The 13,993-nt window shown below is 45.4% G+C and overlaps 1 protein-coding gene across 6 annotated transcripts in view; it reads right to left on the bottom strand.

The window, feature by feature from the left end:
• PAK6 (p21 (RAC1) activated kinase 6) overlaps positions 1–13,993 on the bottom strand; it is a 38,295-nt gene that overhangs the window by 7,475 nt on the left and 16,827 nt on the right. For 5 of the 6 annotated variants that reach the window (XM_059848736.1, XM_059848739.1, XM_059848740.1 and 2 more), the window contains 4 exons: positions 8,994–9,202; positions 4,476–5,078; positions 821–1,312; positions 442–575 (listed from right to left, as the gene is read on the bottom strand). In XM_059848736.1, coding sequence (XP_059704719.1) covers positions 442–575; positions 821–1,312; positions 4,476–5,078; positions 8,994–9,202 — 1,438 coding nt within the window. Of the gene's footprint in view, positions 1–441; positions 576–820; positions 1,313–4,475; positions 5,079–8,993; positions 9,203–12,710; positions 13,011–13,993 lie in introns of all 6 variants that reach the window. The other variant, XM_059848741.1, reaches the window with a different exon arrangement.

The following is a 13,993-nucleotide window of genomic DNA, read 5'->3' as shown; positions in this document are numbered from 1 at the left end:
TGTCCAGTAGTTGCTATCTTTAGGCAATGAAATTTGGGAAGGAGTCCAGATCTCAAGGCTCTGCTGCAGTTCTCCAGAGGAGTTAGTGAGGCTGAATTTGTGGCTAAGGTTGCACCACTGAAAACTATTTCTTTAATACTTATTCAATGAAGTTCCTGGCCAGGATTCAACAGATATAGCAAACACTTTTTAAAAGTACTGTGTTTTACAGGGAAGGTCATCAAGGAGATGACTAGTGGGTATCCAAAGGGATCAGTACTTTAAATTAGTCCCTTCTACATCAGAAGTATTATCATATATTCAAAATGGATAACAGTTATAAACTGTAGTAGTTTCAGGGCACTGCAAACACAAGATCTCTGAGGGAACCAATCTGTCCCAGAAGTCCCCCATCTGCTGTCCTTGCTCTCCCATGCTGATGTCCGGGATTTTGCTGTATACCTGATCTGAGACACGATGTCTGTGAGGGCTCCTCCCTGCAGGAACTCCATCAGCACCCAGAGCTCCTCTCCCACAAGGTAGCTCTTGTACATCTCCACGACGTTGACATGTTGATAGTCCCTCATTATCACCACCTGTAAAACCACAGTGGACAAGTGACCACCACAAAATCACTCACCACACTTCATCTTATCCGAGTGAGCACACACAGCCCTGCAACTCCAGCACAGAGCCTCCACCCCCCCAGCAACAGCTGTTCTTGGTGTGAGCATAACACTCCTAAAAGGAAGATGATCCCACTCATCCCTTCCTTTTACCACACTGATTGTTCCAACAGATTCTGCAGACAGCAGAACCTCCCTATCTTCAGCACCCTCACCTCATTGAAGAGGAGCTCCCGGCGCTGCTGCTTCCTCAGATCCATCATTTTCACGGCCACCTGGCGCCCCGAGTGCTTCTCCCGAGCGATGCACACGATTCCTGTAGAGCCTTCTCCAATCTTGATGTAATTCTCCAGCAATGTCCTGGGATCTCCCTGGTCCACAACCATCCTGAGGGCAGCTTTGAACTGCTCGTGAGTCACAACCACAGGGTCCTCGCTGGCTGGTTGCCCCTTCCCAGCAGAGTCCTGGGGCAGGTGGAGGTTGCTGGAACTGGTCTGGGTCTGCCTATTCCTGGGGGACCCCGCTGGGGATGGCCGGCCTGGTGGCACTGCCACAGCCTTCTCTGCTGTTGGGGACCTCTGGGGGGTCGCAGCTTCGGAGATCATCCTGGGGAACTCGGAGACAGGTTGGTCTGGGGGGAGAGACTGGGCTTTGGCTGCAGGGCTGTGGGGTGAACCCCACTGCTGGGGCTTGAAGAAAGCATTAGGCTTCAAGAAGAACAAAGGGGAAAGTGAGAAGAAAAACAGAGAGATGGTTGGATTAACAAGCAGAGAGGTGAGGAGTCAGTTCTGGGCCACCCCACTCTGTCCTAGCACACCTTGGAGCAGACTGGAGTCAAGAGCTGCAGGTTCTTGTCTCCAGGTCTGCCCAACACATGGTTTGGATGAAGCTCTCCTTAGATGCAGATCTTCAAGAATCCCTTAGGCAATGGGTGCTATGCCTTAGCAGCCTCCAGACTGAGGCAGTTTAAAGGGAAGATGCTTTTAAAAAACCACCAAGACACAAAACCCACAGAAAAAAACCCCAGCTGCTAAAAAGCATTCCAACCTTGCCACCAAAAATCAGGGGCAACCTGTGCTGCAGAGAATTTGAAAATCCTTTATCCCTCCATGCCTCTGATCTCCCTTTGTATAAAAGGAAAGGGGATCCATGCCAAGGCTGTAAATCACTTTGAAGTCTTGGCCTAATTCCCTTTGGGTAATTACACTCTGCCTACTGAAAACACTCTCTGCACTTTCCACTGGTACCTGCAGAGCATTCCTGTCGATCAGGCATGGAATTAGCTCTCTACTTGGGGAAAAGCACCAGGCACCAAGACAGCTGGAGGCAGCCAACATGAGACTCCAGTTACACAGAGCCACCTGCCACCCCACTGGCTTAAAACTGACCTGCAGTGAATTTGGATTAGCAATGCTCAAGGTTTTTGGAGACCTCCCACTCCAATGACAAGCAGGCCCAACCCTATTTAGTGTAGGAGATGTAGTAAGATCACAGCCTGTGGGAATGTGGCTTCAGGATATGCATTCCCATGCCAGGAAGGATAAACACTCCTGCTAATACTCACCCTGGAAATGTTGATTAATTAAAATCAACAACATTTAGCAGGTGGAGTACAAAATACAAAATATATGTACATATGTATATGTAAAATATACATAGTATATGTGTATAAATATATGCAAAATAATAGTAGATCTGTCAAAGAAGCAACTTCAGAAAGAGCAAACCCATCATTTATATTATAGGGCAAAACAGAAACTTCAAAGCAAAAAGCTTTTTCTCTCTCACAATTCAGAGAGATTATTAATAAAGTTAATAATATGGGCATGGGAACTGAAAACTGCCAATCGAGAATTTTTTACAAGAGCACTCATTTTCCCTGTCTCAGACAGGGAATAATTGTGTAGGATTTAATTCTATGCACTTTGGGTTTTAATCAAGGATTTTTGTCAAGAGCAGAATCTGCATAAGCCTCACACACAGCGAGGCCCTGGAAAACACAATTTAGCAGCATCAGGGCACAGCACAAACACAACTGCCTGTCAGGAGCTTCTTCCTCCCCCTACACCAGCTCCACCCCTGCAGTCCTGTGCTGACATGCTCACAGCAACACAGAATTTACTTCCCAAATCTTGTTTTGTCTCAGGAGAGAGAAAAAAACCCACGTTTTACATAACCTAAAGCATGCAGAAGGGCACACAACATGCATGCAAGCTCACACAGGTTTGCTTAACCACGTATAAGTCTTATTTCCTGCTCCTGTAATCTGACAGTCCCCATGTACATGTTTCTCTGTCTTGGGACATTTTGAGGTGTCACTGGTTCTTCCACTCCTTTGCTTCATAAGGAAGGTGCACTCAAACTTACCATGGTGCTTTTTAAGGCACCACCTTCCCATTTCAGCCAGCTACCCAGCTAAGTGGTGGATGCTCCATCTCTGGAGGTGTTCAAGACCAGGATGGAATATCCTGGTCTAGTGGAAGGTGTCCCTGCCCATGGCAGGGGGTAGAACTTGATGGACATTGAGGTCTCTGCCAACCCAAACCAGTCTGGGATTCCATGATTCAGTTATATCCCTGTTCCTTTAATCTGCAATTACACATTTCTTACACACCATCAGCTCCATTAGAGGAGAGCCAGGTTTTCATCATCAGAGGCTGATAAGAACATCTTAGATAAACAACTACCGGGGATGGCACAGATCTATCACTGGAGTAGGGAGATAGATTAGTCTTAAAGGTCTTCCCTATTCCTCTCCTCTGACAAACAGCTGGAGTTCACACACTCCCAAGCACATCCACTTGGCTGGTAACTTCTGGTCCCGCTCCTGGAAGTGCTGAGCATGGCAAAGACTCTGGGGAAGACAGAAGTGGCCAGTTCTAGGTACTCAGGGGACAGGCCTCAAAGCAGTGCAGATCAGCCCAGAGTCACTGAGACAGCAGTAAGTGCAGTTTGTGTTACACAAGGACTGCATTCTTTCAAAATCCTCTCCCTTGGAAAGGAAACCCACTGTGCCCAAAGCCTTTAGCCTGGATCCTTATACAAACTGCAAGAAACTGGACTGGAGACATCTCCTCCCTGCAACACCCTTCAGAACAGCCAGGTTGGTTTGGACAGTGGTTCCTGTCATTGTCCTCCCAGTTCACAGCTGCTAGGAATCATCCTGGCCCAGCACCAGCTTTGAAGCCACCATACAAACCATGCACAGAAGACGGATGCTGGGTCAGCCCAGAATGGAAAAGAAGCAATGGCTGCATTTCCTATCCTGTACCAGGAACCAGAGATTTTCAGTTTAACAAGAAATGAGTCACCCATTCAGGACAGCTTTCCTGGGGGAGCTGTAGCTATGAGCTGTCCCACCCTTTACAAAATCCAACAGTCTAACTTCCTGTGTGACAGCACCGTGGGTGCTGATGCAAACCCTGCTGCTGTAGTGGTGTGGAGGATAGAGCTATAATCAACACACTCCCCCAAGTTAGTTCTGGTTTGCACAGGCAGAAGAATACACTGCTAATGCAAATCATGGCAATTTTCCAAATGGCAAAGGCTTTTTGGGGCCAGCAGAACGGCACCGCAGTTATGCCTTTACCTCACAGAAGGTAGTGACTAAGACCCCTTGTCCTTCCCAGCCCACGCTCCTGCAGCTCCGCCAAACCTTCTGCTGGAGATCTGGCTGCCATCCTGAGCTGTGCCTTGCAGCATCTCGTGGAGCTCAGGCGGACCACACATTTCCTCTGCTCAGGACTGTTTTGATTCCAACATTAATCATAACAAGAACAGATGGTTGCCCGATGTTTGCAATTAAATTGGCTGCCTATGTAACCTCTGGAACTGCAAAGTCAACACTGCAGTCCAGTGAATAACTCTTACCTTGATCTGCAGGGGAGTGCCTGGCTTGTTTGAGGTGCTGGACGAGGGGAACACGCTGCGCAAGAGCCTCCTCTTCAGGCTGTTCTCACGTGATTTGGAGTTGGGGCTGCCCTCCCCCGAGGGTCTGGCGCTGGGCTGTCGCTGAAGCCAGCCCTCTTCCGGGCTCTTCATGGCCGTCTCGCTCTCCCCTGGCACAGCGGGCACATGCTGCAGCCCAGAGGCGCGCTGCAGACAGCTGCCATCAGCGCCCTGGAACTCCGACGGCCCCAGGGACTGGGCTTTTGTCACCATCCCGTTGGGATGAGACTGCCCTTCCAGGCGGGATTTGTAATCCGGCCACATGGTCTGCCTCCGGGCCACCTTGGACCCACCATTGCAGTTGAGGTAGTTCCCATACTTGTCTGCCCAGTCTCCTTCAGGACTCTGAAGGTACATGTCGGGGGGTCTCTCATCTCCCAGGAGCCCAAGGGACTGGGCTCTCCTCCTGCTGGTCGGGCTTCGGCCCCTCAGAGTGTTCGAGCTGATGGCAGAAAGCTTCTGGATGTCATTGAGCAACCCAGAGATGTAGCCTTCCACTTCCACAGTGCTGCCCCGCACCACAGTCTGGGAAACACAGGGAAGGTGAGAAACAAGTCAGAGTTGTAAGAATCAAGGCTCAGTTTGTCTTGTCAAAGATTAGATGTTGTACATATAGCCAAAGACAACTCAAGGAATTCAGGAAAAATTACCAATTTTTGTCTTTTGTTTCATTGTCCTTTACTGAGGGGATGAAAAAGTCCTTGGGTTACATCCCGCTGTCAGAGCAGCAGTGCTGTCAGCCAGAACAGTCAATTCTACTGTTGTGCTCACATTCTAAAAGACAATATTAGAGCAAAACTGGGATATTTCAACACTCCTGGCTTTCTTGTGCTGAAGCTGTGTGACACTACATACATCACTAACGCACTCACCAAGCTCCTGAAATATTAGTTCTCAGAAGTTCCAGCATGCTGCAAGCTCCATTTGCAAAACTCACCTTTGCTGTGCCAACACAGTGCTCATTTCTCCCCCGAAGCACTCTCAATAGCATTGTAATCAGCATCCCTCAGTCTGCTTCTCTACAGTTTCTGCTAATACATCCCAATCCTGACCAGTGCAGACCATGCTGTTCCAACTCTGCCTCTCTGCTCTGCCAAGTTATTATAATTAAAAATTATGAACAAAGGGTCACAGCAGCTCACAACTGCCTTGTAAGCAAACGCTGAAGAACAAGGCTTCCATCCAAACAGGCACCAGCTCTGTACAGCAGGACACTTGAAGCTGTTGGTATATTAGGTAGTGTTCTACCTTGCCTTTTTTCTGGAACTGAAAAGCTTACTGAAGCTTTTCTAGTGCTGGAAACCAAAATGTTTCATTTCTCCACAGAAATTCGCAGCACAGGATCACTCCTACACTTTCATGAACCTCTGCTTGAGGAAAGTCCTTCCCTGGAGTGACAGCAATCTCCTGTTTGCTAACTGAGCTCCAGGGATCTTCTAAACATGCTGAATTAATTACACTGAGACTAATACTTAGCTGGTGCAACACAGTAGCTCCAGTAATTTCAACAGAACACCACCACAGTGCACGAGCACCTGGTTTGCTCAGCGTCTGAGAATGAAAGGCAGAAGGGATTTTTGTTCAACGAGGTGAAGAAAGGACAACTCAACTCACTCCATGGCACACACACCAGCTGCAGCTGGAAATTCTAGTCTTCACTCCTACTCTCTCACCACACACACACAGACACCTTCCTCCCCAGCCCAGCTGCTGTCATGGAACAATGTGCTGGGGACATGAACTTTTTGTCCAAAATGGACAAAAGTAATTCCAGAAAGACATGGGTATTCTCAAAATAAGAAGCCTCCAACAACATTCTATGGCCTCTCCAGAAAATCCACTGCAGTGCTCATCTCCCCCTCTAGCTAAAACTCCCTAGAATTAGACTCAGGTCACTCCCATGAAGTCAGACCTAGCCCCAGCAGACAGGGAAGATGGGAGTTAATCTTGCTTTGCTGCTTTGTTTAAGCATTGCATCAGATGAATGAATGTGATGAGAAAACATCCAAATTTGAGCCAAATGTATATGGAGTGCTCTTACACAGCTCATGCCTTACTGACCAAAACTGAGAAATTATAACAAGAAAAGCACCTTTATATAAGCTACACACAAACTCAGGAACTACTCAGATAATTCAATCCAGGACTATATACAAGGGCTTGGCCAACTGGCACTTGAAAACAAAAAAAAATCTAATTGATTGGTATCATTGAATCAGAGTTAATTCAAATGGAGTTTACCAGAAACAGTCAGCTTTGTTATGCAGTCTATGAGAATGTTTGCATTTGGAATTACTGGGAAAAACAGTGTTAGTTTAAGATGATTCTTCACTTTTTTTAAGCCTGTTGGGTATTCTGTCCTTGTTCTCTCAAGGATTTGCACCTCCTTTTCAGCTTTTACCAGCCTCAGGTTTAGTAAGTCAGATGTGAAAGTCCTGACCAGCATAAGGCTCAGGGCAAACTCCAAGAAATCTCTTCACACATTTCTGATTCAACAGTGATGCCTCACTATTTTTTGAGCATCCATTGCCCAATACTTGAGGAAATTCGGTTTGCTCTGGAAACACCATCGGTGCAGTGCCCAGAGCCTCACTGAAGTCAAGATACAGGGGAGTGCTATCACTTCTCCCTGACCCAAAGCCCCCTACCCCCGTGTGATTAACGAAAATTGGGTTGCTTGACGTGATTCTTTTCTTGATAAATCCATACTGGCTGCCAGCTATTACCCTGCTATCTCCTTGGAAGTGGTTGCAAATAGATTACTTGCTTATTTGTTCCAGTCTCTTTCTGGGGATAGAAATTATTCTGACTGATCTGCAATTCCTTGAATTTCATTAGGCCCAGCTGACTTAAAAATATGCAACTTCTTAGCTAAGTCTCATTTCTGTTCCTGTTCTTTTCTTATTCTGGCCTGCATTCTCATCCCTTCATATTCATGCTAATTGTCAGCCCACTGATCACACTTAATGAAGACCAGAGAAAAAGTCATTAAACGCTTAGGAATTCTCGGTATCATCTCTTAACTTCCTTCCAAAACCAGCAGTGAACAAATTCTTTCCTTCATCCTTCTTCTCTTCCTCATTGCCCTCATGATGTGTCCTTAGTGCCCTTTATGTTCTTTGAGAATAACATTTCTTTTTGTGCATTACCCTTCCAGTTTTGCTCCTACATGAATTTCTTCTCTCTTTGCCCTTTATAACTTGACCTAGTTTCCACCCTTCTGAGCAATCCTCCTGCAGTTTAAGCTCATTACAGAGCTCCTGATCTAACCAAGTTGGTCTCTTATTACACATTTTATCTCTCCTCTGGATTGTGCTCCTATCCTCTGCAAAATTTTGAACCTCAAAGCACATTCAGGACACCAGGCATTACCTCCCTGCCTTTTTTTTTTTCCACCTATTCTTCCTAAGCAAGTTTTTCCTTTATAAACCAGCATTCTGCTCAAAGATCCTGACAAGCCATTTTTTTCATTTGCAGGTTTGATAATGTACTGAAGCTTACATTAAACCAAATATAGCCCCCTTTATTCTCCATGCTTTAAGCACCTGTACACAAAAAGCTAAATATATTCATCAGATAGCCAACTCTTTTTTATATTCCTCCTAAAACCCAAGTAGCAACATCTCTGTTTTACAACACACCTTTCAGTTTTCAGTCCCCTGCAGGGTTTTGTTTTTTTTAACTGGGAACAAAAACTTCTCCCAAGCAAGCAAGATTTTAAGCACAATATTTCTGTCACCATCTTTCTTTTCCTTTCCTGAAAGGTCACCATGAAATTGCCTTTTCCCACAGCATGTTCCTGCTGTCACTTACATAGTCTCCAGATGCCAGTACCAGCAGCCATCTAAACCCACCCATCTACAGGAATCTTTTTCCTTCAGTAAGGAAAACTTCTTTTTCCTTACTGAAGGACATTGTCCCATTACTATGTCCCACTTTCCATTAAAATGCTGCTTTATTAACCATTTTAGCCCAGACCCTAATTTAGTCCTTGTGTTGCTCACTTGTCCATGAACAGCAAGGCAGTGCTACATTGCTCTCTCCCACTTAGGCTACCCTGGCAACTTAATTACCAGCCAAATTTGCTCACCCACAAGAACGACAAACCTTCTAAAACAGGTCTCTCCACAATTCTTCTCTTGGCTTCCCTGTACAACAACTGAATGCATCCTGGGTCCTGTCAGCTACCACAGGAGCTTTCACAGGTCCCCATCACTGTGACAGGCAGCCAGCTGGTTATTTCAACAGTGACAGCAACAGGTCAGGATCCTACTGTCCTTATTCCTGATGAAGTTCCTATCACCTTGGGCTATCAAAGCCTAATATCCACTAAATTCCATACAGATACCACCCTTAGTCCCATTTATAGGGCACCAGAAGCAGGGCCTCAACTTGGAAGCAACACCCTGAGGAACAGGAAAAAACTGTCTGCCCCCTCACCTTCATAGGCTGGAGCTGCATCCTTGTGATTCTTGAAGGGTCTACCACTGGCTTGGGGCGCCTCAGGGTGTCCAGAATATTCTGCCATTGAGGTGGCAAGCCCACAAATTTGCCCTCCTTTGGGTCAAATGAGGTGTGGACACGGTGCTCAAAGTTCTGCGGGGCCGAGATCTCCGGGCGTTTCTTCTTCTTCTTACGGAACATGATGCCTGGGGGGAGAAGGCAACACGGTCAGTGCCTGTCTAGGGCTGAAGTGCCCAAGCAGTAAAATCAGGTATCAATTCTATGAGTTAATTATGTTGTATTGAGAACATTTTCCAGTTAAAAGCACTTTATCAGGAGTTGTTCACCTGCTTATATAGATGAGGAAACAGGCACCAAGAGAGCAATGATTTTGCCCAAGGCCACCTCGCAGGTTTCATGGCTCAGATGGGATTTTTACAAATTCATATTGTCTGATATAACTATTTAAAAAGTAATTAAGAGATACATATTTATATTTTACCTGCTTATATCTACATTAAATGGCTTTGGAGTCCAGCCAGTTAAACAGCATTGATTCCACCACAAGCCAGAAATTTAAGGTGGCAACGAACAGGGCTCAGGTTGTCTTTTCACTGCTTACTCCAAGTAAGTAATATCTACTTGGTTCCCATTTAAAGACAGCAGAGCTGTTGCCAAAGGAAGAGCTGCCAGAGACTGACTCTGGATCTCAGTTTTTCTTGCTTAGACAGAGGGCTCGAGAGGGAGAGAGGAGGTGGTAGGTGGAAATCAAACTCTGTCAGCAGGTAGCTGAAGAAGCTAAAATTAAAAACTAAGATTCTTTTCCCTTGGGGGCTTGAGAGAGACAGCTTGTGCGAGCAGCCAGCGCTAGTGCAACAAGCCAGAAGCACCTAACACTGAAATATACCCAAACACAGGAGACTTCAAATTCTGAATTAAGAATTCATAAACAAATTTATAATCAAAAAAGATACTTAGACAGAAAGCTCAGAGACTGGACCTTTCTGAAATCAGGAAGATATGAAGGAAAAGGAAGAACCAGAGTTCTGGATGCAGACAAGAGGTGGGAAAGCTGGAGGACTGCAGTGGATTTACACAACCTCTTCACAAAAACCAGATAGGGAAGACAGGGTGAGATAGGGAGATTTTCTATGGACAGCCAGGTTTTTCACAGTGGGGAGCGGTGGGAGTGAGAGACAGACAGGCATAAATCAAAACAGGAGTGGTCCCAACAACACAGAAGGAAAAGCTTTCCCGTGACCAGGAGAGTCCAACATTGGAGCAGCCTGCCCAGACAGGCTAGGCAGGCTCCATCCTCAGGGGTTTGCTCTCAAAGCCAAAGCATTGAGTAATCCAGCCTGACCCTCCAAGCTGACCCTGCCTTGAGCAGGGGGGTTGGGCTACACCTTTCAAGGTCCCTTTTCCCCTGAAATGTTCTTTGACTCTATTCACTGCTTTAGGAAAAAGCTGCACAGCTTTTAAAAGCAATTAACATCTGCCAATAAACAAAAATAACAATATTTATATGCTCTTCCTTTCCCACAGACAACATTCCTATTGGCATTTGCCTCCCGCTAACACTGCTTACAGCCAGGAAAGCCATCTCCTCCCTGACATCAGGCTTAGGATTTTTGCCACTTAATCTTCAACTTTGTAGCAGTCACTCTTCCCCTGTACAGGACCTCAGCTTCCAACTATTTGTGCTGAATAAATATTTACAAGGGTCAGAGAGACAGACCGCATAGAGAGATAACCTGATGCAGTTTAGATATGAACACACTTCTGGAGGACACCAGTCTCCAAAATCAGCACATCACAGTGAAATCTATGTCAAACATTTTCCAGATTGTCCCACTCGAAACTTGTTTAGGGAGCAAAGTGCAGCCACCACCTGAACAATGACTTTGCTCCCTGGTGCTAGACTGGAGTCTTGAAAACCCAATACACAATGGCTCCCAGTTTGGTTACAATGATCCCACAGTCACAGGGATAAGAAGTGTTTGTATGGCAGAGAAAGACCTTTGCTTTTGCTCTATGTAACCCCCCAGTCATGCAATCCATCCTTGGTGAAACACCAACTTCCATGTCCATTTCAACAGCCTACTAAAGATACCTCACAGGTGAAAAAGAAAACAAAAGGTTAGGAAAGAAAAAAACCCAAAAAGCTTAAAGCTTACAAAAGAGGCTGGAAGCAACTGCTCTGCCTAGAAGAGATTTTTCAGCCAGAATAATCTTTGCTTAGAACAAGCTCCAATGAAAACCCAAATAGATCTTAATGGAGAGCTTATGGGAAGGGTGTCTGTGCTCCAGGTCTGTATTGCAGCTCCTCAAACACAGTGATTCATCTCTCAGGCCCCTTAGGTGCTGCTTATTAACTAATAATCCAGACAAGTCAGAGGGCAATTCTTTAAGGAAAAAAAAGTGCAGACAATCCCAGAAAGGAAAGATACTCTAATAGCTCGTGGTGTTAGCAGTGCTCAAACCAACAGCTGGAGCTGCTGAGGAGCTTGAGAGCCTCCAAGGAAAGCAGGGAGTATCTCTGTAGTATTACAGCAAGTGGTTCAGTTCTGAATCCTTGACTACGTGTGAGTTATGACAGCTCCTTGATCCACCTTGACCCAGCCACAGCAATCCCAACGATCTTACTATTTCAACTAGTACCTCTTCTGCTCCTACTCTCAGAGCTTCATAATGAGAGGATACCCAGGGCACAGCAGACAGTCTTAAGTTTGCTTTTTAAGTGCTTCATGTGGCAAAGGGTCCTGTAAAGCAGGCTGTTACAAATGCCACAATCATTAGCACTTGTAGCATCAATGGTTTTCTGAACATGTCAGGTAATTCCTCATAACAAGAATGATTCTGGCTTAAGTATTTCAAAATGCAAAATTTTAAAGCCCAGGTGATATTTTGGCCCCAACCAGAACAGTGGCTCTATTTCACCATCTCAGTTTGCAGAAGCATAAACACAACGCTACATTTGTATATTTACATAAAATCCCTATCCCTGACAATCAACATGTGGACTACAGCTGGATCCCATAGCCAAAAGCATGCTTCCAAAACCCAGAAAGGAGCACCTACTGAGTTCATGGTCAGTTTAAAGTGACTGGTTGGCATGGACTGCATCTACCTTATTGGCTTAAAACAGACAGCTTAAAAACAACAAAATGTAATCAGCTCCAAATACAACACACCCCTGGGCATCCAATGGTATTTGCTCTACACGGTCAGCATCAATGCCTGATTATAAAGAGATCAGACAGGTGGTTTAAAGGTAAACTGCATTAGGATCAAATGAAATACATACACTAAAAATAGTTATTTGAAATCCAATGAATTGTAATAATCTTGGTAGGTTTTGCATCTCATTGAGGAGGTCTGCATTTAACCAGTCTCCTTTCACTTTGTGGCTTTCATGCAAGATCTATTTACTTGTATTTCCAATACCCAGCTAAAGAAGGTTTATTGTTAAACAAAACACATAAAATCAGGCCTTTTCTAAGTCAGTGAGAAATTCATAAGAACATTTTATGCATATAAGATTTTGTAAATCAAGCCAAACCTGTATTTAAACATAGACAGCATCCCTTTAATATAACAACACAAATACTGTGACACTGATTTTATAATAATCTACTAGACTTTAGTCTTTCAATCAGTGCTGACAACTGTACTGTAAGAAATGTCACAAACATAAATAATAAAAGTCACTACCACAAGACAAAAGCAGTCGGAGATTGAAATTCTCTCAGCGATCCATTCCTGCTGCCTGGGAAACCACGTTAGGTTTTTCAACTCCAGATATAGCTGTTCCTAGATGATACAGTTCCAAAAGCTGTCACATCTGCCAGTGAGCACGAGAAAAAATCCCACAGCCAGCAGATCCAGAGCAGGGGGAGGGATCAACTGGGAAGGAGGGGCAAGAAGAGAGAGGGGTCAGTCTCAGATGAGAGGAAGGGGTGGGAAGATTAAGGATGGAAAGGGAGTGAGTGTAAGTAAGGAAGAGAGGAATGGCTGGGAGACAGGCAACCGGAGGAGAAGGGCACAGAAAAGAAGCAACATCACCCGGAGGGGAAGGGGAAAAAAAAAAAGAAAGAAATGTTATCAGGAGTGGCTCGTTCCAACGCCCAGACAAAGGCAGCAGCATGCAATGCCTTTTCACCCGACCTGCCTCCACCCTGCTCACGTCCAGCCACACGTTCGACTAGGACACCGCGCCGTACGGACCCGTGCTCATACCCTCCCTCACTCACACATGCACTTGATGATAGCACGGCAGCACAGAGCTACTTCAGTCTCACTTGTGCAGTTTCCAGTTAAAAATAAGCTCTCCCTCCCCCTCCTTGCTGCAGCACTGAACTCGCTCATCAGTTCATTGCGTCGCTATCGCAGATCTGGACGCAGTTCCCTACATTCCTCCTGCCCCGGACGAGAGATAACGCTTGGTCCCTGGGCTCAAGAAAGCCATTCCCATCATTTCCAAGTCCTCCCACAGCTGATCTGCCAAACTGCTCTGGCCAGCTCCAAGAGGAGAGGGAGAGAAGGAGAACTCTTCCTACAGGACCTGAGGAACTGCAATATGCAGATTGAGTTTGCAGTAGGAAGATGAAGATCCCAGAGAACACACCAATTAAAAGGAAAAATGTATTTCCATACTCTGCTACTCAGGTCACTGTCATGTGCTGCATTTGAAATGGATTACAGGTTTACTAGGCCATTATCCATGCATGTCATATGCATGTGTTCACACAAATGTATGTGTGAATATGCACACATGGAATTTCACTGCATCCCATACCTTCTAAAATACTCATGTTTGCCTTCCTGAGGTTTCCAACACTCTTAGTATTTATAACAAGCCATAAACTATAACAGCAGTTCGCAAATAAAGAGAAATGACAGGTTAGGTACCTGAAGAGCTGACAAACCCAAATGTGACTTCACACAGCAAGGAATGGCAGCAAGGGTCAGTGAAAGGGAAAAAGAAAAGCCAAATA

This window comes from Haemorhous mexicanus, chromosome 6, assembly GCF_027477595.1.
Source record: "Haemorhous mexicanus isolate bHaeMex1 chromosome 6, bHaeMex1.pri, whole genome shotgun sequence".
Lineage (NCBI taxonomy): Eukaryota > Metazoa > Chordata > Aves > Passeriformes > Fringillidae > Haemorhous > Haemorhous mexicanus.
This window is presented reverse-complemented; position numbering and strand designations above follow the sequence as displayed.